At 38.2% G+C, this 26099-nt stretch overlaps 3 protein-coding genes across 3 annotated transcripts in view; all 3 read right to left on the bottom strand.

Annotated features, from left to right (window-relative positions):
- Positions 1-168, bottom strand: part of LOC103444957 (long-chain-alcohol oxidase FAO4A) — a 33354-nt gene extending 33186 nt beyond the window's left edge. Inside the window, 1 exon segment of the mRNA XM_029096668.2 lies at positions 39-168. Within this exon segment, the coding sequence (XP_028952501.2) occupies positions 39-168 (130 nt within the window).
- A 180-nt stretch (positions 169-348) lies between these two features.
- Positions 349-2860, bottom strand: LOC139193149 (uncharacterized). The gene is made up of 4 exons (XM_070816125.1): positions 2135-2860; positions 1638-1763; positions 841-1323; positions 349-693 (listed from the first exon to the last, which is right to left on the bottom strand). Exons 1-4 carry the CDS (start codon positions 2858-2860, stop codon positions 349-351), a joined length of 1680 nt encoding a protein of 559 aa, XP_070672226.1.
- A 17878-nt stretch (positions 2861-20738) lies between these two features.
- LOC114822114 (uncharacterized) lies at positions 20739-23461 on the bottom strand. The gene is made up of 2 exons (XM_029096204.2): positions 22589-23461; positions 20739-21838 (listed from the first exon to the last, which is right to left on the bottom strand). Exons 1-2 carry the CDS (start codon positions 22605-22607, stop codon positions 21435-21437), a joined length of 423 nt encoding a protein of 140 aa, XP_028952037.1. The 5' UTR covers positions 22608-23461; the 3' UTR covers positions 20739-21434.
- Between the last annotated feature and the right edge of the window lie 2638 nt (positions 23462-26099).

Genomic DNA, 26099 nt, shown 5'->3' with positions numbered 1-26099 from the left:
TTTGAGTATACCTTTTCGCCACCAACCTTGCTTTATACCTGTCGAGTGATCCGTCAGCCTTGTATTTAACTGTAAAAACCCATCGGCACCCAACTGGTTTTTTCCTTTCGGCAACTCAACTACTTCCCATGTATTATTTTTCTGCAATGCCCTCATCTCTTCATCCATTGCTTCGGTCCATTCTCGACTCTTCAAAGTGTCTTCTACTCGAGTTGGTACTTGAATTGAATCCACATTATTCACCCAAGCTTGATGTTCAGATGAAAGGTTTTTACAGGACACATAATTGGTTATAGGATACTTCACTTTTCCCTCTGGAGAGAACCTATTAAGAGGTACACCATGATTTTACCTTGGTGGCAATTTATATGTACTTATAACATCATTAGGTACATGAGTATCCCTAGTGCTTACCTCAGGGATATCTAGAGAATATGTATTGGACAACGGCACTGTTGAGCTAAAGAGAGGGGAGGAAGCTTCGGCAATAGTGGGTTGACCATCACTGCACTCCTCTTTGGCAGCACTGACACATGGACTGGCAGCCTCTTCTTCGGTGAGAAGCTGCAGACCACTTGTAGCAGGTTCAGTGAGAAGCTGCTGACCACTCGCAACAGGTTTTGCAGAAGGAGATCGAGCATCAACTACATTACTCGGCATAGCAGCACCGTGCACTCCTCCTGAAACCATCACCTCTTATACATACAACCATTCAAAATCACCATCAAGATCACAACTAGAACCCTCCCCCTTGTGATTGAAGGGTGGTGATGTGGGAGCATAAATATATTTGGACTCAGATAAAGTCACATCCATGGTTATATATATGTGGCAAGTTACAGGGTGGTAACACTTGTAACCAGTCTGGTAGGATACAAAACCCACAAAGACACACCGAATAGCACAAGGATCCAATTTACTATGATGAATCTTGTGAATATGAACATAAGAAACACATCCAAACATTTGAGGAGTGAGAGTATTGGTACAAACAACTGGAACATGTTCCGTCAACACTTGGAGTGGAGTACAAAATTCTACAACCCGGGATGACATGCAATTTATAACATACACGGCATAAGTGATGGCATCTGGCCAAAAACTCTTGGGCACGGACCCACCAATAAGCAATGCAAGAGCAGTTTCAAAACTATGACTGTTTTTTCTCTCAGCTACCCCATTTTGTTGTGGGGTGTACAAACATGTTGTCTCATGAATAATTCCTTGGTCACGGAAAAAATTAGATGACTCAGAGTTAACATATTCTCCCCCATTATCAGTACGAAGAGCCTTAACAACAGAGGAATATTGAACAGCCACCATCTAAAAGAAAGACCGAATAATTGTACTTACATCACTTTTATGTTTCAAAACATACAACCATGTCATACAAGTGCAATCATCAACAAACGTAACAAACTACTTAACTCCTGAAACAGTATTAACGGGCGAAGGCCCCTAAACGTCTAAATGCACAAGCTCAAACGGAAGCAATCTTTTATTCATACTAGGAGTAAAATGAAGCACGATGGCTCTTAGTAAGAATACATACTTCACAATGTAAGTTTGATTCTTTTATTTCATGAAACATACTAGGCAATATACACCTTAAATAACCAAAAGAAACATGTCCTAACCGACAATGTAACAACCAAACTTCGAGAGGCTCGAACTGCATTAGCTCTGCCAGGAACGACATCATCCATATAGTATAACCCCTTTCTCTTAGTGTCATGCTCAATTATCTCCTTGGTCTGAATATCCTGAAGTAAACAAAAAAATAGATACATAATTACAACACAATCCAATTGCTCAATAACTTGGGGAATAGATAATAAATGGTGAGACAATGACGGAACAAGCAAACCATGGTGTAGAGAAAGAGATGGCGTGAGGTCCACTGTGCCGGCCCTAGTCACCACAGTAGTGGTGCCATTTTCCGTGGCAACACATTTTTGATGTGTCGTTGTCATATACTTAAATAACATTTTATCAAGCATCATATGATCAGTTCCTCCAGAGTCCAGAATCCAACCTATATTGTGTTCAGAACTAGAGGCTAAAAGAACCTGCTTATCAGTACCTGTATTGGATGAGGACTTACTAGGATTGGGCTGGGTCAACAAGGCTTGACTTGGATCTCCTTGAGTAGGCATGACATCTTTCTTTCCAGTTGCTGCAGCGGCCATGGGTGGACACTTCCACTAGCTCCGTTAGCGGCCAGCTCTTTAGCACGCAATTTCTTCTTCAATTCCGAGAACCATTCAGGTACTCCATGTTTTAAAAAACATGTATCTTCCGTATGACGGGTTTTCCCACAAAAGGTACACTTCAAATCATCTTTATTTTCTCGAGTAAATGGGCGAGAATCAGTTGATGAAGATGGGCCATAGGGCCAGCTAGAAGAATGAGGTTGTGACACTATAGCCATAGGTGGGGTTCTTCCTTGGTTTCCAGCGGCACTACCTCCCATCATAGTAGCATGGCGTTGAGCTTCCTGCCTAACTACTAAAAACACTTTATCCACAGATGGTAGAGGCTGAGTTCTCAAAGTATCACTACAGACCTTGTCAAAAATATCATCAAGTCCCGCTAAAAAAGCATACACACGGTCTAGTTGAACTTCTTCTCGAAGTGTCTTCAAGTCAAGAGCACACTCCATCTTGTTTGGTCTTCTTTGATCTTGCCAGACAACTTTAAGATCGGCATAGTATACACCAATAGGCCGCCCTTCTTGGTGAAGTCGGAATGACTTCACCTTTAACTCATAAATCTGAGAGATATCAAATCCATCATAGTACGTCTGGGCAACTTCTTCCCATACTTTTTTAGCAGTACGAAGATGAATGAAAAAATCCATGATAGTAGGATCCATGGAATCAATCAACCATCATTTCACAATTGCATTCCCAGTCTCCCAAGCATCATATTCGACATTGTCTTCTTTAGGCTCCTTAATACTCCCTGTCACGAACCCTTTCTTTCCACGCCCAACAATATGCATCTCCAATACTTTGGATCAAAGTGGATAATTTGGTCCATTGAGTTTTACGGTATTTGGTAAATTTGAAGCATTACTTTGAATAACCACGGGATTGACAATTGACCTGTGAGTAGAGCCAGACGCCGTACCTTCCAATTTCAGTCCAGCCACTCCTTTATCACTTGCCATTGATCACGATCACACACAACACACACATGTAAAAGCAATTAGGTTGCAACAAACTCCTTAAGTTAAACGTAAGGATAATGCTACGGAGACTAAATTTGCAAACTTAGGAATGAGCGTGTTTATCAAAGTTTAAGTAATAAACCAATCATAGTCTTCCATGTCCTTTAGTTTCCAAAATTTAGTCTCTAAATTTAGTCTCCCTTGTATTACCCTAAACGTAATAGTTGCTTTGGGCTAAAAAAAAATCAATATCCTTGTGTCAATGTGTTTTATTGAGATGTTTGGACCTGAGTGTTGGTTTTTCGATTAATTGGTTTCGTGGAGTTGTGAAACTGTTTAAGTGTAACATTTTACTTATTTATTTATTTTTTAACTAATCGAGATCTAGTTTGCTTTTATTGGAAACCGTTGGTTTTCCAAGTCACATTGGGAGCTGGATTCTGCTCGAATTTGATTTGGCATGGGGGCTTGTCCATCATTAAGGCTATTTTAGCCCCTAATTCCATTCATTGTTTGCTAATTATTAATTGTTTAGTATCTTTAAAATGTGGTGTGGTAATGGTTTTTATTATGTGTTTGTTTTGTTTTGGCGGTTGGCTTTCCCCTGATTTCATCTATGTATTGGGTGGGTTTTTTTTTGCTGTTCATCTTTTTAACCCCTCAGTCTTTTGTTACTTTACTACATTCCTCTTCTACCATGGCTAATCCCCAAATCACTACCTTTTTCTCCCTCTTAACTCATAGGCCCAGAATTTGCACCGATTAATATGTCCCTAGTTGGGAAAACCATTTCCCTATCCCTCAACCTGGTCAAGAGCCAGTCGTTGTTGGAAGACCTAGGAGTACATTCACTATGGAGAAAGCAGTTACCAGAGTCAGCATTAATCCGTGTTCTTCAATCAATGTGGAGCACATACAATCTCTTATGCTCATGGAGAAAATGCTTGGTCAACATTTGGAAGCTAGATTGGTGAAGTAGTTTACTCTGGAATTCACTAGTGAGGATGACCTAAAGTTCGTTCTGAACAACAGGCCATGGTATGTTTGTAGGAAGATATTCCACTTGGAAAGGTGGACCACTCAATTTAAGGATGTTGACATGATCACCAAGTTGGAGGTTTAGGCTAGGCTGCCTAGAGTTGTAGTGCAGTACAAGGAAGAAAACATCATCAAGGATATCACGCAACCAAATGGCCGTGTGATTAAGGTGATGAAGCCACTCAGGGACTCAATGGTTTGTTTATCAAATCTTGTTGGAGGTGGACCTTAGGTTCCTTTAGAAAAGAGTGTTGATAGTGAAGCATGACAAGGATAATCATGTACAAGTTAGTTATGAAAAGTTGTTCGAAGTTTGTTTCTATTATGGTAGGAGAAGGCTTAAGGGACATGTGTGTTCTAAGGTGGAAGCTAACAATGGCTGTTTCATGATAGATAGTGTGTTTGAGGACGAGCCCTTGGTCTAGCATGAGGATATGTTGGTCGATGATGATATCAAGTCTAACTTGCACAAGGATGTGATGTTGTGCTCCCTTTGTGCTGCAAATGTGGATGAAGAGAAAACGAAGAATGATGAATCAAATAAAGTATAGAGGAGGAAAACCCTGATAAGGAGGGCTGAACCACTGTGATCCTTACGTCAAAGAGAATGGGCTGGGAAAATCTAAAGGATGAGAAACTATTTAAGGATGTGGTAAGCAGCCCTAAGATAAATGGGTTGCTTAGGCTGACCTTGTGCAAGATTGAATGAAGTTTGACAAGATGATGGAGCATGATTAGGGGTAAACACTTCGAGTGATGACTTCTTAGCAATTAGCACTCTAATATCGAATCTTTTTATCATTAGAAAAAATAATGGTAGATGGATTTAATTATAATTTTAGTTACTCTATTGATTCTTTTGAAAATGATGATTTGTTTAATCTGGTTGTATTGATGATAACTATTGATTTCATGATAATGATTGAAATTTCTGGGTGAATGATTTTGTGTTAAACTAGGTTGTAGTCATGTCAAAAGTGAGAAATGAAGTCGTTGAAACTAGTGTGAATTCTGTAGATGTTGTTCCTTCTTCGCTTGCTGTAAAAGCTGATTAAAGTTGGTAGAATGAGTCCAAAGATGAGAGTTTATGATGAGAATGTTGTAGAGGCTGGTAGTAGTGGTTATGGATAAACTGGATTAATGAATTGCATTGTGTGGAATTATAGGGGGACGATAGGTCTAATTTTAGTTATCTATTAGAAATTGAGCCCGTGCGATGCTGCAGGTTATAAAATTGTGTTATAAGTGTGAAATATATTAAAATCTATTCTCATTCATATCAAAATTTATTTACATCCTAATGTTCAATAAAGAACCAAAACAGTTTACAAAACCACATGTAATAGTCTTAATTAATCCGTCTTCCCAACATATCAACAACCAATCACGAAATAAAGCATATATATATATATATATATATATACTCAAAAGTTCTATTTGGTTCTTAGTAGCACATATCTTTTAAAGCAAAACAAAAAATGCACGAAGGGGGGAAAACGAAAGGCGTTTTCTGGTCCCCCCTGAGCCGGGGGGTGCTTGTGGGGGGGTGTGCCACGACGAAACAAGGGAATTTAAGGCCGCTTTGCGTTGGATGCTCTTTGCCCTCCCCACAATGACGGCTCTGTTGTCTTGGGGAGCGTTGAAGCTTGCTTCTTCTCCAGAGTTTTCTTGGTCATCAATACGACCTGTCCTTAATAAAACCGATCTGATTCTCTGAACAATCGGAATATATATATATATATATTTGTCAAAGCATATATCTTGTTATTCAAACAAATCTAGATTATTGGTCTTACCTTCTTAGCTAAAACCCAAATCTAATAAGCATGACATAATGCTGGCAAAGCCCATGCCATGTCCCAATTCTGAAACTCCTGAATAAAAGTAAAAGCAGTATATATTGAGCCATTGAAGCATCGCATCGCCCCGCAGTGGGCTTAGCCTCTGTAACAAATCTAGCAACTTCCCTTAGCTGGTTAGCAGTTAAAGCTATGCATGTTCCTGTTTGTGCTTGATATAAGCCCCCAAATCCAAATGGATGTGGCCCCAGAGGAACTCAAACTTCTCACTGGTTCCAGAAGTCTCATGTCTTGTGGTGCTGCAAAGGAATCATCACATATTATTCAATGTATATGCATTTATGGACTACAGAATTTCCAAAAAATAAACTTTGTATAATGACCATACAAGAGCGAATATGCATATGTACCTCCTTAACATCAACATCACTAATAGGCATGCAAGATAGCAAGATCTTAACTGAACACCATGGTGAGGTATTCTTTTATCCGCAAACCTATATACCTTAAAGACTTCAAACTATTTACAAATGCCCCCTAACACCCACAACACCAATACATGGACCACTGATTCATAAACTCTCTAACCATGTATTATAGCACGAAAGGAATGTCAGTTGATTTCTATTAACTTGTTTTGTTTAAGAAAGATTTTTCTTTTCTTTTTTGTAAAGAGACATTCACCTCTCCATAAATGGGGGTAAGGCTAGCCGACATTCACCTCTCCCAGACCCTGCGTAAAGCGGGAGCCTTGTGCACTGGGTACGACTTTTTTTTTTTTTTTTTTTTTGTAAAGAGACAATTCTGTCAGAAGAAAGAAAGAGGCAAATGGAGCGGGTGGTTTAGTAGACCAGCCCATGCACTGTAACCACAAAAAGGACCATAAAATAAACAAACGAAAACCAAATAGCCTAAAAAACACAGCCAGAAGGAAGATCAATACCTGAATTCGAAGATAAAGTCGACGAATGTAGAAATCTTCGAGTCTTAAACATATTGGAGCATAGCCCTACTTTTTGCAATAAAACAACCCCTTTTCAGAAAATTAGAGGAAAACTATAGCAATAGGTCATCAATTGCCATTATCTTAGGACGGAAAACTATGCAAATTATTAGGACAGACATACCATGAGCTTTAACTATAGGAAATTTTAACCATATACATATACATACATATACAACATATACATACATACATAGAGGTTTCATAAACTTAAAAAGTATAAAAAACTTTAATCACATACATATATATACACAAATACATATACACATACAAACATATATATATATACACACACACACATAAATACATGTACACATACATACTTACATACTTTAACACACACACATACATACTTACATACTTTAACACACACACATACATACACACAGATACAAACACATACAGCCACATATACATATACGCACACATAAACATACATATTAAAAACATTTTTTCCAATGAAATAGTTGTGATGAAAAATGCAGTTTAGGATTATCACTCTAATAATACATATTGTTGATGCACAAAATTGGTGAGATTTTGGATCAATGTAAATCTAACCATAAATCAGACAAACGCATAAGAACACAAAGATATATATCGTGGTTCACCCCGAGTTGGGGCTACATCCACACTGTTGTCGATACGGTTTCACGATGTAAATGGGTTACAATGTACATGGAGGTTATAGAGGCTAGGGTTTGCTCTCTTTACCATCATTTGCTATCCTTGCCCTCCTTTAAAGTGAGGGTGAATGATCCCTTTTATAGAATAAGGGTTTGCCTCACGTCTTACATGAATCATGGACTAAGTAGTGAGGCCCAAATACTGAAGCCTAATATATGGTACAACAATAGTCCCCCAAGTTTTCAGTCAAGAAAGTCTTTTGGATAGAGACTTCAAATCCAATCCATGTGCGGGCTAAAGTGCTTAGATGTCGTCTAGAACCGGTACTCAGGCGGTGCCCAACATGAAGCGATACTTGACTAGAGGTAGCACACATTGTAAGGTTGCTCGGCTATAGGCAGTGCTCGCGGCAAGGCGATTGCTCAGCTAGAGGCTATGCTGGTTGCGAGGCAGCACGATTCGTGGCGTTCCTCGTTGCAAGTATGCAATCAACGTCAGCGTGTGCTCAATATGAGTTGATTCTCGATGTGAGTCGGGTCTGCTTGTCGAGTTCACATAATGGGTCTATATGGCGGGTCCACGGATTGGGTCCACAAGTTGGGTCTTTGAGTTGGGTCCGTGAGTCAAGGTTTGAGCTCAACGGTATCCAAGCTTGTGGGTGTCCAATCTTGTAAGTGTCCAGATGAATGGGTGTTCGAGCTCTTAGGTGTCCAAACACATAAGTGTCAAATTGAGCGAGTGTCTGAGTAAGCAGGTGTCCGGTTAAATAAGAGGTCCCTGTTCAAACTCAATTTTGTCACCAAAAGCATGTGGCTCAGTAGTGCGGACTACCATAATTTTGGTCCCTGGTTAATCAATAAAATGCATAAGCATCGTATATAAGTAATCAATAGTCAATGTGTACATATTATAGACATTGTCATACATAGATTAAATAAATACGCATACTTAAAAAGTTTGATTATACAACTTCATGCTATAAAACATAACAATATAGCATGCTAAGTGAAGTTGTATGACAATTGATTCAATGAAATATATTAATGGGAGCTTTCATGATAAGTGTGTCAACCCGTCCCAAATTTTACATTTTTATTAATTTTAAAAGTGTGAATTTTGAAAATGCCCTAGAGGTGAAGGTTTTTGGCTTTCATTGATCAATGTATGGTGAGACGTATGAAATATTTCTATAGTGATCCAAGGTGGGTATATTACTATTTTATATCTTCTCTATATCTTTGCATTCAAAATATATGATTATATAAGGCTATTTGAGAGTAATGAAAGGGAAGAAAAAAAATAAAAAAAATAAAAAATAAAAGGGAGAATGAGAGACTGCCTGATGGCAACGGAAGAGAAGGAATGAAGAGTGCACAGGTTGGACCCGGAGAGAGGAAAATGAGGGAAAGGTGAGGCAAATCAGAAGAGGAGAGATGTGAGGGTGACCAATCAAAGAAGAGAGAAATGAGAGAAATGAGAGAAGAAGAGGAGGAGGAGAACCGCCGGGTTCACCATGACCCGTACCCAACCCGACAGAAATGCATGAAATTCGGTGCTTTCTCCTATCAAAATCCAGCGAATTGCACTGGCCCACTACTTCTGAACTTCTCATCAATCATTCCTCTTCGATTTTTTTACACAAATTGGACAAGATTTGGTCTTGGTTTCGTGGCAAGAACATCGGCAACACCATGGTGTTCTTGGTGGCAATCTTCCATTTATGCAATGATTTCTCTCAATTGCCACCACCAATATACTTACCTTGAGCCTAGAAACAATGTTCAATCATTGGTTGGAGCGACGAAGTTGATTTGAGGACGAATCAAAGCACCCTCAAACCTAGGGTTCCGACAGATGTTCATGAAATTGAGGCTTTTCCAGGCCAAATTGGCCTTGGCCACAGGTATGAAAGTTACTCTAATCATTGAGATCTTCATTTCTGTAAATTTTGGTAATTTTTGGAAATAGTTAGATTTTCCAGCGAGTCGGGACAGCCGATCGCCACCCATGGCGGCACGTGTGGCAATGCGTGGCCAAGGGGCCATCGATATCATTTTTTAGGCTAAATTAGATGCTTGGAGTTCAGTCTTGGTAATTGTATGGCATAGGTTGATGGTTGGAACCTAAATTCCCTACGATACGTTAATAGGCCATTGTATGAATCGACGATCCGATCGTTGGATCGTCACCAAACATTAATACATTATAGTACATAATATTTGAGAACCATAGAAACTTACGGATCGGGAATCTGACGTACGGATTTTCTCAAATTGGAGTTGTAAATTCGTAAAATAAAAAGTTGACCGCTACTTGATTTTGGCAATTGGCAGAGATTCGACCTCTGGATTGTAATGAAACATTTGGATGTTGTTCTAGGAACATAATGTACATCTTTGGAAGTAACTAATCGGAAATCTGTGATGCAGGTCTTCTAGATTGAATTACATAGGGATGCGTTTTATATAAATTATGTATTCTATCGGTAAGGACTCTGAAATGTGATTTGATAATTGTTCTAGGCAACGATGGTTCGTGATATCTCGATATTCGTGTTAGGGAGTCATAGCGCGGACCTCAGGTAAGTGGTCTTTTCCTTTCTATCATATATATATATATATATATATATGATTGATAATTCCACAAACGGTTATAAATTGATTATTTCATATAATTACTGTGAATGCTTTTAAGTACTAATACGAACTACGAATGGCTTGATCCTTGTTTAAGGTACGTAGGCAATCGAACGAGACGTTAGATGCAGCCATACCATAAATGAGACTAAATAATTGAGACAATAGCCTTGTTTGGGAAATTGTGCAATGTGAGGGACATTGGTAGAAAATGTGAGATTTAACTTTATGATTTAGTGATTGGATGTTGGTCATAAATCATTGTGTGAAGGATCGAGAGATGGAAGTAAAGAATCATAAGTATTGATAGTTAATTAAATTAGTGTTTAGTTGAGCTTGTCACCGATAATTATTCTCAAAAATGTATAGTTCGGGAGTAGGGCGTTATAGATTGTGCATTTTATGCCACATTATTTATAAATATATATATATATATATATGGAAGCACTACGATATGGTTAAGTTTTGGATTGCATCAGGGCATGTCCATAAGCATATTATTGCGTATAATTATTGTGAATGCTTTAAAGTACGAAGGTGAACGGAGGATGCACAGATTAGTTCAGGTGAGTATATGTTGTGAAATGTGGGATGCATGGTTATGATTACATTTTATTTGAAACGATTAAGTGATGGCATGACTATATTTATGTTTTAAGCAACTCCGACACTATCGTACAGGTTACAATAGAGGCAACTCCGACATTGTTGTACAAGTTGTCTATAAGTCGTACATGCCATAATAGATGCATTTAGAGCTTATAACCCTACACCCCGGTGTTAATGCTCTCCCTCGAGGACAGGGTTTAGCCTTCACGTGATCGTTCACCTCCTGCACCACACTCTCACCTTTGATTCAAGGTAGGTGCCAGCCTGTCGTACATACCACATTAGGTGGTTCCGACTCGTAGGTGACTTGCGATACTTCGCACAGCCTTCATGTGATCGTAACACTTGAGCTTAATTATTTACACCTAGCCTGTCGTACAGACCACTAAAGGTGGTTTCGACTCGTGTGTAAAGATATGTGATGAGCTATGGGTTCAGCCGTACAGGCCAAAAGAGGTGGATCCGGCTGACATATTACCGGGATATTGATTGATGAGATATGGGTAAGTCGTATAAGTCACTATAGGTGACTCTGACTTATGTGCTAGCATTGATTGATGAGATATGGGTAAGTCGTACAGGTCACTATAGGTGACTCCGACTTATATGCTAGCATTGATTGATGAGATATGGGTAAGTCGTACAGGTCACTATAGGTGACTCCGACTTATGTGCTAGCATTGATTGATGAGTTATGAGTGCGGTTGTACAGGTCACATCAGGTGATTCCTACTTGCATGCTAATATAGATTATTGAGTACATGATTATTTATATTGCTGATGGGATGCGGTGTCGTGGTATATTTATGGAATTACTATTGATATACTTTTGATTTCACATGGATACGTGGTATGATTTTCTGGAAACTATACAGGTATTGCAGTGAGGGGTTATAACATTCTAGAAGGTTTCTATTAAAATTTTATTTCCAGGGCCGCTCACCCTTGTTTTGTTTTCACCTTTCAGGTTTTATTAGCTAAGCTTTCTTATCATCGAGGATTCGTGGCAAATCTTAGTATTGGAGATTTCTTTCGAGAGTATGATTCTTAATCCGCTCTACTGTACTTACTTATGCTCTAACGTCACGTGTGAAGTGGGTTCATTCCCGCTCACCAACGCACTCTGGTTTTTAGGCACTCTTAGGTTTAAATTTATTCACTTTTTTCCACATCATCATACTTTATGGCTTCGTCACCTTCCAGGTGTTGGCCAACACAGCTCGATTTGGAGTCCTAGTGGACATCCCGGGTCGAGGTGTGTCAATAAGGGCTTGGGCTAAGGTTATTTTAACCAATCATGCTATAACTTTATTTAATGAAAAGAAATTAAATATTAATAAAAAAAACCCTTAAATTTTAATTAAAATGAAAAATGAAATTAAATTTTAATGAAAATGACACAATTTTAATATATAAAATATTAAAAGAAAAACCTAACGCGCGGGACAGACACTGTTTATGAAACTGAACACTATTTATAAAACTGAAATACTATTTATGAAACTAAACATTATTTATGAAATTGAACGGCACTACACTATTTATTGGTCCAGTTTCATAAATAGTGCCCAGTTCTTGGTCATGTTTCATAAATAATGCCTAGTTATTGGGTCCAGTTTTATAAATAGTGTATAGTAATTGGTACAGTTTCATAAATAGTGTCTCTTTCTTGGTCTTATTTCATAATAGTGTCTAGTTATTGGTCTGCTTTCATAAATAGTGCCTAGTTCTTGGTTATGTTTCATAAATAATGTCTAGTTCTTGGTCTAGTTTCATAAATAGCGTATAGTCCAGTTTCATAAATAGTTTCCATCTATTGGTTTAGTTTTAAAAATAGTGCGAAATTCTTTGGTTTCGTTTTATAAATAGTGTCTACCTATTGGTCTAGTTTCATAAATAGTGTCTACTTATTGGTCCAGTTTCATAAACAGTGTCTACTTATTGCTCAAGTTTTATAAATAGTGTCTAATTTTTGGTTCATTTTCATAAGGTTTGAAACTTATATCCTTTTTGGTCCTGTAAAAGTACCCATTATGCCGAAAACAATGAACCAGAAGTGATCCTTTAGATCAAAACCTTGAGAAGATTATGTCCTCATTAATTATATTTAAAAAAGTTGTTTTCAATGACCAAATTAAAATTCCCTCACATTTTTTCACATACCTACAATAATTAAATGTTGCTCTCCATCCAATTTCTTTAGCTTGGGTGTCATGTTGGAGAAATTTTTCCTTATGCCTGTAACATAAGTGGTACAACACGTGTTATTATGTAAATGGTGGGAAATTTTATTTTTTATGTTATTAAGTTTTTAATGTAAAAATCTCACCACTTGTATAGAGACACATGGTGTACCACCCCGTGTTCCGGGCATATTGAAAAATCTCTCGTCACCTTGACTACTATTGGGAAACAACACCACAAAAATAAAACTTGGAAATGTATTCAATTTGAAGTCTTTCTCATGTTCTAAGAAGGAGAAAAAAAAAAAAAAACAAACAGACAAACAAACTCACTCTAAAGACAACGAGGAGAAAAAAGAATGGAAAGGGAGGAGAAGGGGGTGAAGGTGGATGGGGTGGGGTGGGGTGGGGGGTACGTACGCCTAGCGCATGTGGAGTTTTTTTTTATTCTTTTGTCCATTTCATTATAATAAAGTTAGTAGATGGTTTTTTTATTAAAATGCAAAGGTTTGAAGCTATTTTCATTAGTTTTTCTTATATTAATATGCCATAGAATATTTGTGGTGCAGTTGTCACAATAAAAATAATAAAGTAATCATAAAATAATAATAATAATAATAAGTTAATAATAATGACTTTGGAGAAGAATCTTATCTTCTTCCTCTTTGTGGGTTACTGGTATGGTGGACATGGCCGCCAATTTCAGAGAGCTACTCTGGCAAGTTTTCTAACGTCAGCATCATTCAAGTTCAGTGAGGATGACAGTCCGAGTCCCCAATTCCATTGGTGAGGGGGAGGTGTCATGAGGAGATGTTCGAAAAGTTGCAATCACACATGGCAACCGCAAGAGAGATTTTAGGTGTGTTGTCGTTCTTCGAGTCCGATGACGATGGTTCGGGCTAGGCTTCGTAGATCACCCGTTTCACCCAAACTGTGGGGCACTAATCGATGTTAAGCAGGACAATGGTGGTCAGAGAGTGGGAGCTGCCACAAGCCATAAATGGGTTTCCAAGATTCGATTTCTGAGTTTTTATTGAAATTTGGGTTTTGCTGTGACTGTCCAGGGGTTTGGTTCTATGTTTGTATAAATTCACAGTGGAGTGGGGGAGGTTGTGAGGGTTTCATAGTGGTGAAATGAAAAAAAATGAGAAAGAATCGACATGACTTTTCATATTGATTCCTACGGATGCGCCAAATATGGATGCACAAAATCAGTGAGACTTTGGACCAACGTAAATCCCATCGTAAATCAGAAAAATGCATAAGAACACAAAGATGTATCGTTGCGTTCACCCTAAGTTGGGGCTACATTCACACTGGTGTTAATATGGTTTCGCTATGTAAATTGAGGGTTACAATGTGAATGGAGGTTAGCTTTACCATCCTTTGCTCTCATTGCCCTCCTTTAAAGTGAAGGTGAAGGATCCCTTTTATAGAATAAGGGGTTCTCTCCCTTTTTACATGAATCATGGACTAAGTAGTGAGGCCCAATATATGGTACAACACATACCTAAAGGCCTTTTTACAGAAACACCGCACAAAAACATGCATGGTTTAAGTGCTCTAGGGCAGTTTTCACTTTATTTTGCACAGAGAAAAGGTTTTTCACATTCCACAAACAAATGACCACCCAAGCAAAGTCAAGAATAAGATTGAATCATGATGTGGAAACAAATTGTGTGGATGATAAGGACTAAGTCCGAAATTAACACTAATTTGGAAAAATGAAAGGTTACTGACCTAAAAACATGTAAAATATCTAACAAAAGTCGATTAGACCAAATGTAGATATTCGTTAGATAAAATCATAAAATGTGCTCCAGAATATTTGAGGTTCTTTGCTTCGACTGAGTCCACTTGCCAAGTCATCGTGCGCTTTTTCGTTCGCCTTGCCCATTTCGAGTATGAGAATTTTAGATATTGCAACGTGTAACTAAGCAAGGGCTACCTTTCCAATCCAAATTGTTGATTCATCCTTAGTGAATCTTAAACGAAAGTTCATTAGGGACTTGGTCACTTGCATATGGGTTGAAAGAACATTTTGACTCCTTTTGTCAGACCCTATGAGTTGGACTAGAGCGTTTCCGATCGAACTACACTTAGCTGACTTGGTGAAGGCATTTCTGTGCATCAAAGCTCCATTGGAATAAAATTCATCCTAAGGATTTCCTAATATGGATGCCTCATTCACACATGTTTAACACATGGTGTTGCATAACGTACTTAGGACGTTGGTCTGGGATAAAAGTGATCATACTCAGGGTTGGGACTTAGAGCCACCCCTCAGATGATTCCTGGGTTGTCCTGAGATCATTATCTCGAATGACATAGAGTCTGGGTTTGAATGTTATAACCTACAACCTTCAGGTTGCATAAGCTTTCCGAAAGCCATATGGTGCACTAGATTTCCAAGTCAAGGGGCCATGTCCCTGTGCTCGTAGCCCGCCATTCGTTACCGCACTTATTACGGTTTGAGTCTTCTAAGTTGTTAACCGAACACTACGGAGTGGGCTAAAGGAGACTCCTCCGACACTTTAACTTTGAGTTTTTTTTAGACTTGCATTTTTGTGAAGTTTCAAAGTTCTGTGTGGTTTGGTGGGCTTTTAGGGTATTCCCACTAATGCAAAAACAAAAAAAGAACAAACAAACCTCAACTTTATAAAGATACTTTCCTACTACATCCAATGGATGACACACCTTGGTCAACTTGACATCCGCACATGGCATAGCAATCCCTGCACTTGTGGTCGGGTATCTCCCTATAATACCCCTCATTCTACACATCTTAAGTAAGGTGAAACTTTACAATCAAGCCCTAAACTTTCTCTCTTTTCAGAGAAAGTGATTTTATGTGTCGAAGATCCATTGCTCCCCCCTCTCCCCCACCCACTGTTGGGCCCCCCCTGCTCGCTTGGCCGCGTGGCTTTGGTCTTTGATCAAAGGTGTTTAATTATTTTGTAGGTACAATTTTGTTAAAACTAAAGATAGACTAATTTTTAATACCATAAATATGTGCACATCAACTACCAGTAGGATAAACAAGGTCATTCATGAGATTTTTGGAGCCCTAGGCAACAACAAAAAATGGACCGACACATAGAAGCTCTGGGAATGTGTTCTTAGATGCTTCTCAGTTGACGTTGAAGTATTTTTATATCACTACATGTTAGAGTGATTACCCTAATTAGTTGTTTCAAAATATAAATAATAAATTTGCAAAAAACACTTAAAGAAACACTTACATAAATAAATGATAGTTGTAGAAATACTGATACAAGTAACATATGGAGTTGGAGTACTAGGTGGCTATCACTCTCACTATTTATGGACTTTAGGTGGGGGCAATCTTTACCATTAAATTACTAGGTTTTGCTTATTTTTCTTGTAAAAATGCTTAACAAATGTCGGCTCTATGCAAGTGCTTAGTTTTCTGCCGACAATGCAAATTAACACGAACAACTAAAACATTTTTACAACACCGCCAGATGAAATGCTTAAGTTTTTGCAGTACCTACAACCGCCAAATAGATGTCCATAGTTTGTCCTCATTGTGGTGATGCTGAGGAAAGGGAAGAACATGTATTTTTTCATTATCAATATGCAAGGGTGTTTTGGTTTGGGAGTTCTATACAATTGGATTCTTCTCTGATACCCGGAGACAATTTCATTGAAGTATGGAAATGGATAGCCAACAAATATGAAGAAGAGCAAGATCAGGACAAATTAATGTGGTGGGTAGTGTGTGGATTATGGAGGCTCTGGAAGTGTAGGAATCGCCAAGTCTTTGAAAACAAAACTGTGGATCCTATTGATACTATTAGGATGCTTCAACAACAATGGCAGGAGTTGGAAGTGTAAGAGTATAACGAACTGCATGCATAGAACCACATACATATATGAACATGCATACGTGAGAGAAGTGAGTGCTTACCTGAGGAAGAACTCGACATTTCTGTAGAAGGATGAAGAGGAGATCTTCTACACTTAGCAGCCTAAAGTTCCAGCTAGAATAGGGTTCGCTCGTAATGGATGATGCTGTTAGTGCAAGGACCTCCTAATATATAGCCAATCATCCTTTATATCAGGCCTATCAACTGATACCCAGATATTATTAGGGTTTCATAATAGTCCTACTTGCTGCTGAACTCTTGTCAAAATGTGATAAGGTTTACCGAATATAGTTGCATGTTATTAGGACTCTTAATCTCAGCCAAGTAATAGCTTAATCTTCTCCACGTGATAACCCATAACCGAAATATGGGTTAGAGTGAGAAACAGAAGTCGTTCTCCTTGACACTCACAAACTTACATTCTCCCACTTGAGTGTCCAAGAAGAACGACATTACATTGATCGAGATTATTGTGATCACTAGTCCATAGAAACTGCAACTTTAACCTTTAACAACTTGTCACGCATAGCTTTAAATACTGGACCGTAGACACAGTATGTAATTCCTTCTACATGTGCATTTTATCATCACAAGCATTCAAACTATGGGCACTGTGTTGTTTGACAAAATTCAAATACTTCAGGTTGATAAACAAAATTCAACTCCTGAAACGAGCCACATGCAAGCACATGGCTCATATAATTTCAATAAGATAGTTATAAGAACAAAACATCATGAAAACATCCAATTAGCAAGAAAACATAACAAAACAGCAAGTGAGTTACTACTCCCACTTATTAATAGAAACAACAAGTGGGATATATTACTCCCATTCATCAACAGAATCGAAATCTTCTCGCATACCCATGTTGTGAACATGTTTCTTGAACACTCCCACGGGTAAGCCTTTAGTCATTGGATCAGCTAACATGGCATCAATTCCTATATGAACTATGTTGATTAGCCTTTTTCTGACTTCATCTCTTACACTCAAGTACATAATATCCATTAGTTTGCAAGTAATGGATCTCTTGTTATTTCTAGAGAAGAAGACTGCAGCCTTGTTGTCACAAAAAATAGTGATAGGTTTTTCAATCGAGTCCACAATCTTTAGTCCCATAATAAAATTCCTCAACCAGATTGCTTGTTTGGTGGCAGTATAGCAACCAATAAACTCTGCCTCCATAGTTGAGGAAGCAATCACCTTTTGCTTGGAACTTTTCCACGAGATAGCACCATCAGCAAGAAGAAAAACATACCCACTTGTAGATTTTCTGTCATCAACATAGCCAGCTAAGTCTGAATCCGAGTATGCAACCATTTCCAACTTTTCAACTTGTTGATACACTAGTGCCAGGTTCCTTTTTTTCTTTAAATACCTTAGTACTTTCTTAGCTGCAGTCCAGTGAGTATTCCCAGGATTAGATTGAAAACGTCCTAGGACACTGACTGCAAACCCTAGAGCAGGCCTAGTGCAAACTTGGGCATACATGATGCTGCCAACAAGTGAAGCGTAAGGCTTATCTTTCATCCCATTCTTCTCAAGATCATTTTTGGGACATTGATATGTGCTTAGCTTATCCCCTTTTGCAATGGGAAGCTCGCCACCTGCACATTTTTCCATATTAAATCTTTTCAAGATTCTGTCAATATAAGTCTTCTGAGATAATCTTAGCATTCTCTTGGATCTATGTCTCTCTATTTCAATACCAAGAACAAAATGTGCCTCACCAAGGTCTTTCATACGAAAACTCTCAGTCAACATGCCTTTGGTTGTGTGCAGAAGATTTGAATCAGAGCTAGCTAATAGAATATCGTCAACATATAGTACCAAGAATATAAATTTCGAGTCACTGACCTTGAGGTATATACAGTCATCAATTTTGTTTTCTTCAAAACCAAAAGCAGCAACAACTTGATCAAACTTAATGTACCATTGCCTGGATGATTGTTTTAAGCCATAGATGGATTTGTTGAGCCTGCAGACCATATACTCATTCCCTTCCTCCACAAAACCTGGTGGTTGAACCATTACTATTTCTTCAAACAAATCACCATTAAGAAACGCTGACTTTACATCCATTTGATGTAATTCCAGGTTGAAATGAGCAGTTAAGGCCATAATTACCCTCAGAGAGTCTTTGGATGAAACTGGTGAGAAGGTTTCATTATAGTCAATGCCTTATCTTTGTGTAAAACCCTTAGCCACGAGCCTAGCTTTATGTCATTCGACCTTTCCCACTACATTTCTTTTGGTTTTGAAAACCCACTTGCACCCAATGGGTTTGGCATTGCATGGGAGTGGCACCAACGTCCAAACTTTATTCTTTTCCATAGCTGCAAGTTCTTCAACCATTGCAGCATGCCATAATTCTGCTTTCGAGCTTTCGACAGCTTGATTAAATATGATGGGATCGTCTTCATTGCCAATATTGTATTTAGTCTCTTGTCAATAGACAAAATCTGGTATAATCACAGGCTTTCTTTGCCTATTAGATTGTCTTAAGGGCAGCTGCATTTGACACAGAGACTGAGCAACATCTGGGTCAGGAATTTGTTGCTCAGGCACTTGTTGTTCAGTATCATAATTGTCCACCGGTGGCTGTGCAGGTTCTAGAATGAACGTGTTATATTGTGATTGAGTATTTGGAAGAACAACGGGAAGGGAATACAAGCTGCTTTGGTTAACAAGCAACGGTGCATGCATGGTTGCTGAAGCTTGATCGCAATCATCTCCAATCTCTTCAAAATATGTGCTGCTGTGTTGCACAATACCTTCTTCTAAATCCTCAATGAATTTTGCATTGTTGGTTTCTTGAATTCTAGTGTGGGAATCAGAACAATAAAATTTGAAGCCTTTAGACTTTTCAGCATATCCAATGAATCTGCAACTTACAGTTCGTGGATCTAACTTCCTTTCTTGAGGGTTGTAAAAATGAGCCTCAGCCCTACATCCCCAGACGTGGAAATGATTGAAGTTTGGCTTCCTACCTGTCCAAGCTTCGAAAGGTACAACTTGGATAGATTTGCTTGGGACCCTATTCAGTGTATAGTTGGCTGTTTTGAGTGCTTCTCCCCAGAGAAAAATTGGAAGTTTGGAGCTTGAAAACATGGATCGAATCATGTCCTTCAGAGTCCTATTTTTCCTTTCTACCACGCCGTTTTGATATGGAGTGCCTGAAGTAGTATACTGTGCAACGATTCCTGATGCTTCAAGATAATGTGCAAAGGCTCCCTTATGTTGTCCAGTCTCTGTAAACCTGCCAAAATACTCACCACCCCTATCCGATCTCACAATTTTAATGTTCTTCTCAAGTTGTTTTTCAACCTCATTTTTGTATATTTTAAAACAATCAAGAACATAAGACTTTTCAGCTATGAGAAAAACATAACAGTATCTTGAAAAATCGTCAATGAAGGTGACAAAATATGAGTTACCACAGATGGTTTTATTTGGGAAAGGGCCACACACATCAGTGTGTATTATTTCTAAAAGTTGGTTACTTCTTGTGGATCCTAATTTTCTGGTATTGGTCATTTTCCCTTTGAAGCAATCGATACAAGTAGGTAAGCTTTCAAAATCAAGTTTTGGTATAAGATTTTGTTTTGATAAAATCACAAGTCTTTCTTTGGATATGTGTCCTAGTCTTTTATGCCAAAGAATGGGAGAATCATCACTTTGAAATAATCTTTTGGAACCAATGTGACAGACTGTAAAACATTCATGTAAATAATCACATTGAAGCTGCCATATATCAACTTGAAGAGAAGCATATCCAAGCAAGGTATCCAATTTATTTGAATGAAAAAGTCTTACACTTTCATTGTCACCAACAAAAGTATAACCTGATTTAACTAACTTAGAAGCTGAAATCGAATTCCTTCTCATAGAAGGTACATAGAGTACTGGACTTAAAAACAAAATGAAACCAGAAGAAAGCTTTAATGAAACATTGCCAATAGACTCGACTGCTACCTTGCTCCCATTCCCAACGAAAACATTGTAAATCTCATTATTTCTCTCCTTTAGTTTTGAGCAGCCCTTTCTTAACCAGCCAGTTTTTAAAACCAATGCAATTTTCCTTAGATGACCAACTTCTTTGCAGAAATAACAAGGCTTTGGAGCTTCAGTTGTGACTTTAAATTTTTGAGATCGTTTAAGAGGATTAGTATTTTTAAAAGAAGAAAAGGTTGAATTTTTCTTCTACTTACCAGCAGTCACAGATGACTGATCAACAGCAACATGTTTGCCCTTTGCATTGTGAACAAAGTTCACAGTCTCCACTTTATCAGTTGACAGCCTCAACTCTTCCTGTGCACACATGGAAATTAAGTCATCAATATCCCAGGTTGCTTTCTGAGTGTTGTACGACACCTTTAGCTGGCCATACTGTGCAGGCAAGGAATTCAGTGCCATATTCACCAAAAACTGGTATGTCAATGGATGCTCCAGGTCTTTCAGCTTCTGTGCAATGTCTTACATTTTCAGAATATGTTCTCTTATGCTTTCAACACCATCGAACTTCATGGATGTCAATTTAGTGAGAAAATTTCCAGTTTCAGCTTTTTCAGATTCTTTGAACTTGTTCCCTATGGCGTCAAAGAATGTTTTTGCACTGTCACTCTTTAGAATGCCACCTTTCACACTGCTTGTCATGGACCTTCTCATAATCATAAGAGCCATCCTGTTTACCTTCTCCCATTGAGCAAACTTCGACTTTTGTTCTGTTGTGCTTTCATTAGTCAGTGCAGCAGGCTTGTCCTCCCTTAGAGCCAAGTCAAAATCCATCATGCCAAGAGCTATCTCCAAGTCCTCCTTCCATTTCTTGTAATTGGAACCCGTTAGGGTTTCAATGTTAGAGTAGTTGAGAGAAGTCATAGCTGCAACAACCATAATTATTTGTTATTTGTTCTCATAAGCTCATCATTAAGAGTCCAAAATATGAACAATTAATGGCATCGTAAAACATATAATACCAGTTACATGTTTAGATCGAAAACTAATTATATTAGGATTTCCACAATTGAAATACAAGGTTTCACATTCACTAGACAATTTTAACACTTTTGAGCAGATAAAATTGCTTGGATCATGATTTTGCATCCTACTTATACACCAATTAAACATGACTGAATATAAGAATTCTTTAGAATTATCTCAAAATATATTCACCATCAGTTGAATCATTATGTTCAACATGAATAGGTACTAGAATACATGATTCAAACACTTTTGAGTTGAAATTGATCATGATTCACAAAAGCGGTTTGGATGTCAAGTCATTAGTGACAATAGTTCTTCAAGGTCCGGAGATTCTCCTTCATTTTCTGCGAATAAACTTTGCAGAACAAACATATATATGTATATATGTTTATGTGCGTGTCTATGTATAAGTGAAACATGGATGCGAGTTCAATAGACTAACATACAATGATAATTGTCAATAAAACATCAGTTTCAATATGCGGAAGACTTTTATCAGGATCACAATTTGTTTAATCAGGATCTTGCGTAAGGATTCTAAACATGACAGTTTGTGCTCTGATACCACATGTAAGAGTATAACGAACTGCATGCATAGAACCACATACATATATGAACATGCATACGTGAGAGAAGTGAGTGCTTACTTGAGGAAGAACTCGACATTTCTACAGAAGGATGAAGAGGAGATCTTCTACACTCAACAGGCTAGAGTTCCAGCTAGAATAGGGTTCCCTCATAATGGATGATGCTGTGAGTGCGGGGACCTCCTAATATATAGCCATTCATCCTTGATATCAGGCCTATCAACTGATACCCGGATATTATTAGGGTTTCATAATAGTCCTACTTGCTGCTGAACTCTTGTCAAAACATGATAAGGTTTACCGAATATAGTTGCATGTTATTAGGACTCTTAATCTCAGCCAAGTAATAGCTTAATCTTCTCCACGTGATAACCCATAACCGAAACATGGGTTAGAGTGAGAAACAGAAGTCGTTCTCCTTGACACTCACAAACTTACAGGAAGATATACCAAAGATTGATGGCACACGGACGGTTGAGGTACGGCGGTGTGAAAGGGTGGAAATGGAATTGCCTTCTACTTGGGTATGTCCTTCTTTTCGCACGACTAAGTTTAATAATGATGGTGCTTGGATAAAAAAAAAGGGACTGGGAGGATTTGGTTGGGTGGAAAGGGATTTGGCAGGGATTTTTAGAGCGACTAATGGTGTAGGAAATGTTGCATGTGAATCTAGTTTGATGGCGGAGGCAGAGGCATTACGTGCAGCCTTAATTAGTGTTGTGGAGAGAGGCTTTGATGTTATCCTGGTGGAAACGGATTCAAAGGTTCTTGGGTATGTCAACCGTACGCTGTTATTCAAGGTTTTCTTTATGATATCAATTGTGTATGGGCAATGTGGGACTCTCAGTCCCTCACAAGTTCCAAGTTCCAATATGCCCCTGACACGGGTTGTACACTGAAACATTTGGGGCATTCTCACTGTGGTGGTGGAGACACCGGTTGGAGGGTAGGTGGGTTGAATGTGGGATGGGCTTGTTGTGAGTGGAGGGGATGGAAGGCTGGTAGTATTTCAGTGAGGGATAAGGCATGTTTGGATAGCACAAATTTGTTTGAAAAAAGGGAAAAAGGCTGATTGGTTATGTGTGGGCTGATTTGGATGGCACAACAATACATGTTTCGCAAAAAAGGATAAAAACTAATAGTCCATAAAAAACATAATAATTTTTTTTTTCTTTATATTTATAAATATAAATGATGTTGTTTTTTTTGTTCATTTATTTGTTTCTCTCTCCATGTAGGATATGCTTAGTCAAACATAGAGGTAACCATATTTCATGCTCTCCACACATTCTTTTTTAATTCACACACTTATATTAATTTTTTACTGTCGGATCGAATTAAGTAAAGAAGATCAATAGACAAAAATTAACATGAGTGTATGAGAAATAAAAAATCATGTGTAAATAGCATTACACATTTCATTTAGAGGCTTTATCACCAGGAATCCTTATTAATTACAAATTCTTATACATCATTAAACATGGAAGTATTAATTTTAATATATATAATATTTATTATATTTTTATTATATTTTAATTACGGTGTCCTAGTCTTGTCCGTATTTTATTTTGAGATTTTCTGTGTTATCTATCATGTCACATGTCACCGTATTCGTGTCCGTGTCCGTGCAACTTAGCCTATATATATAGATACTTACGATCGAAATTATCTTAAAACACAACTGCTTATGATCGAAATTATCTTATAATTTAACCATCCAGTAGATAGTTGACACATGTTTACATACGAACTTCTGACTTGACATTAAAACCCAAAAACACAAGGGCAATCAGGGGTGGAGCCACCAAGGGACTAGGGTAGTCCCTGGCCCATCCTAACTTCATCTGAGGTGTGAACCTCATGGAAGAAGATGAAGCAAATGACGTCATTAAGCTGTTTTGATTTTAAATCTTTTCGGCTGTCTAATTAAACGATAAGTTTGGCAGGGGAGTTTTAAAAGAGATGTGCAATTTTAAATGGACAAAGCAACCCCACTTCTGGTTCGATTCTCTCACCTAACAGTAATATACACCCTATAATTTTCTAAAGCAACCCACCTTCTTTATTTGTAGACCTCTCCCCCTTTTCCTTCTTTTTCTACTTCTTTGTATTTTCTTTAGCCTTCCACAACCTACCTCTTACTTGGTTGTCTGGGTTTTTACATTTTCTTCTTCTTAGTATTGAATTTAAGAGAATTTTTTTAGTTTTGTGAGGATTATACAAATTGCATATGTCAACATGTTATGAATTCAACTTTTTACACAAACTCATATATATATATATATATATAATTGTGAAAGGCCCCTCCTCATTCAGAATTCTGGCCCCACCACTGAGGGCAATGAAAGCAAATATCTACTGTTGAGGTATGGTTGAATTGAGTCAAGTACTGCAAAGTATACACAGATAGGAACGCTTAAAATGATTAAAATTTACATTCGGCTGTTTTTCTTCTTGTAGTTATTTAGTATTACAGAATTATTGTTCTCACAAAAATTGTTCTTTATTATTTAAGGGTGGGAGAGCGCAAGATGCAGGCTTTTAGTTACTAGAAATTGAAGCACTACACAAACTTATTTGACAACCATGCACGAAGCCATATTGTAAGCAGCTATCAAATCCAATTTTAACATCTGCAATTTTCTCCTACAAAGCCAGTAATGTAAGCATACGCTTAGTGTCAAGAGGCGGAACTACACTAGGGCCAGACATGGCCCTTCCCCCCAGCAAGATTTCATAAGAACCCATAAGCTTTAGTTCATGTTTATAGTGGCTCCCCCAAGGCTCCCCCAATGCAAATTTTTTAATGGAACAACTTCATTTGCCAATTCATAGTAATGTTTGTGGTCCAATTACACAATTAACATCGATAAACAAAGGAAATAGGTTACATGAACCTATTAATATCCAATAGTCAAAACAAATGACATTTCAAATAAAAGCTCCGTTTTCTGTATATGTTTTATTGTTCTATATTGAAAATGATTTCTACTAAAACTTGTATCATATATTGTGACATCCCACATCGTCCAGGGGAGTAGATCCTGTAAGCTTTATATGTATATTCCCACCTTTACCTAGCATGAGGCATTTTAGGAGCTCCGAAGTTAAGCGAGAAAGGGGCCAGAGCATTCCTAGGATGGGTGACCCACTGGGAAATTCTCGTGTGAGTTCCCAGAAACAAAACCGTGAGGGCGTGGTCGGGGCCCAAAGCGACAATATCGTGCTACGGTGGAGTCAAGCTCGGGATGTGGTGGGGGCTCGGGCCGAGATGTGACAATTTGGTATTAGAGCCAATCCCTGGCTGAAGTGTGCCAACAAGGACGTCGGGCCCTTAAAGGGGGTGGAATGTGACATCCCACATCGCCCAGGGGAGTGGATCTTGTAAGTCTTATATGTATATTCTCATCTTTACCTAGCATGAGGTCTTTTGGGAGCTCACTGGCTTCGGGTTCCGTAGGAACTCTGAAGTTAAGCGAAAAAATGGGTCAGAGCATTCCTATAATAGGTGACCTACTGGGAAGTTCTCGTGTGAGTTCCCAGAAATAAAACCATAAGGGCATGGTCGGGG

This window comes from Malus domestica, chromosome 16, assembly GCF_042453785.1.
Source record: "Malus domestica chromosome 16, GDT2T_hap1".
Classification (NCBI taxonomy): domain Eukaryota; kingdom Viridiplantae; phylum Streptophyta; class Magnoliopsida; order Rosales; family Rosaceae; genus Malus; species Malus domestica.
This window is presented reverse-complemented; position numbering and strand designations above follow the sequence as displayed.

What these genes read in the sequence shown, in the direction of transcription:
- LOC139193149 (XM_070816125.1), bottom strand. Translation starts at nt 2,860, where the DNA reads ATGGATTTTTTCATTCATCTTCGTACTGCTAAAAAAGTATGGGAAGAA. An exon ending in GCCTACTCAAGGAGATCCAA is followed by an intron (nt 1,764 to 2,134) that starts GTCAAGCCTTGT and finishes TGTTTACTTCAG; the next exon opens with GATATTCAGACCAAGGAGAT. An exon ending in GTTACAAGTGTTACCACCCT is followed by an intron (nt 694 to 840) that starts GTAACTTGCCAC and finishes TATGTATAAGAG; the next exon opens with GTGATGGTTTCAGGAGGAGT.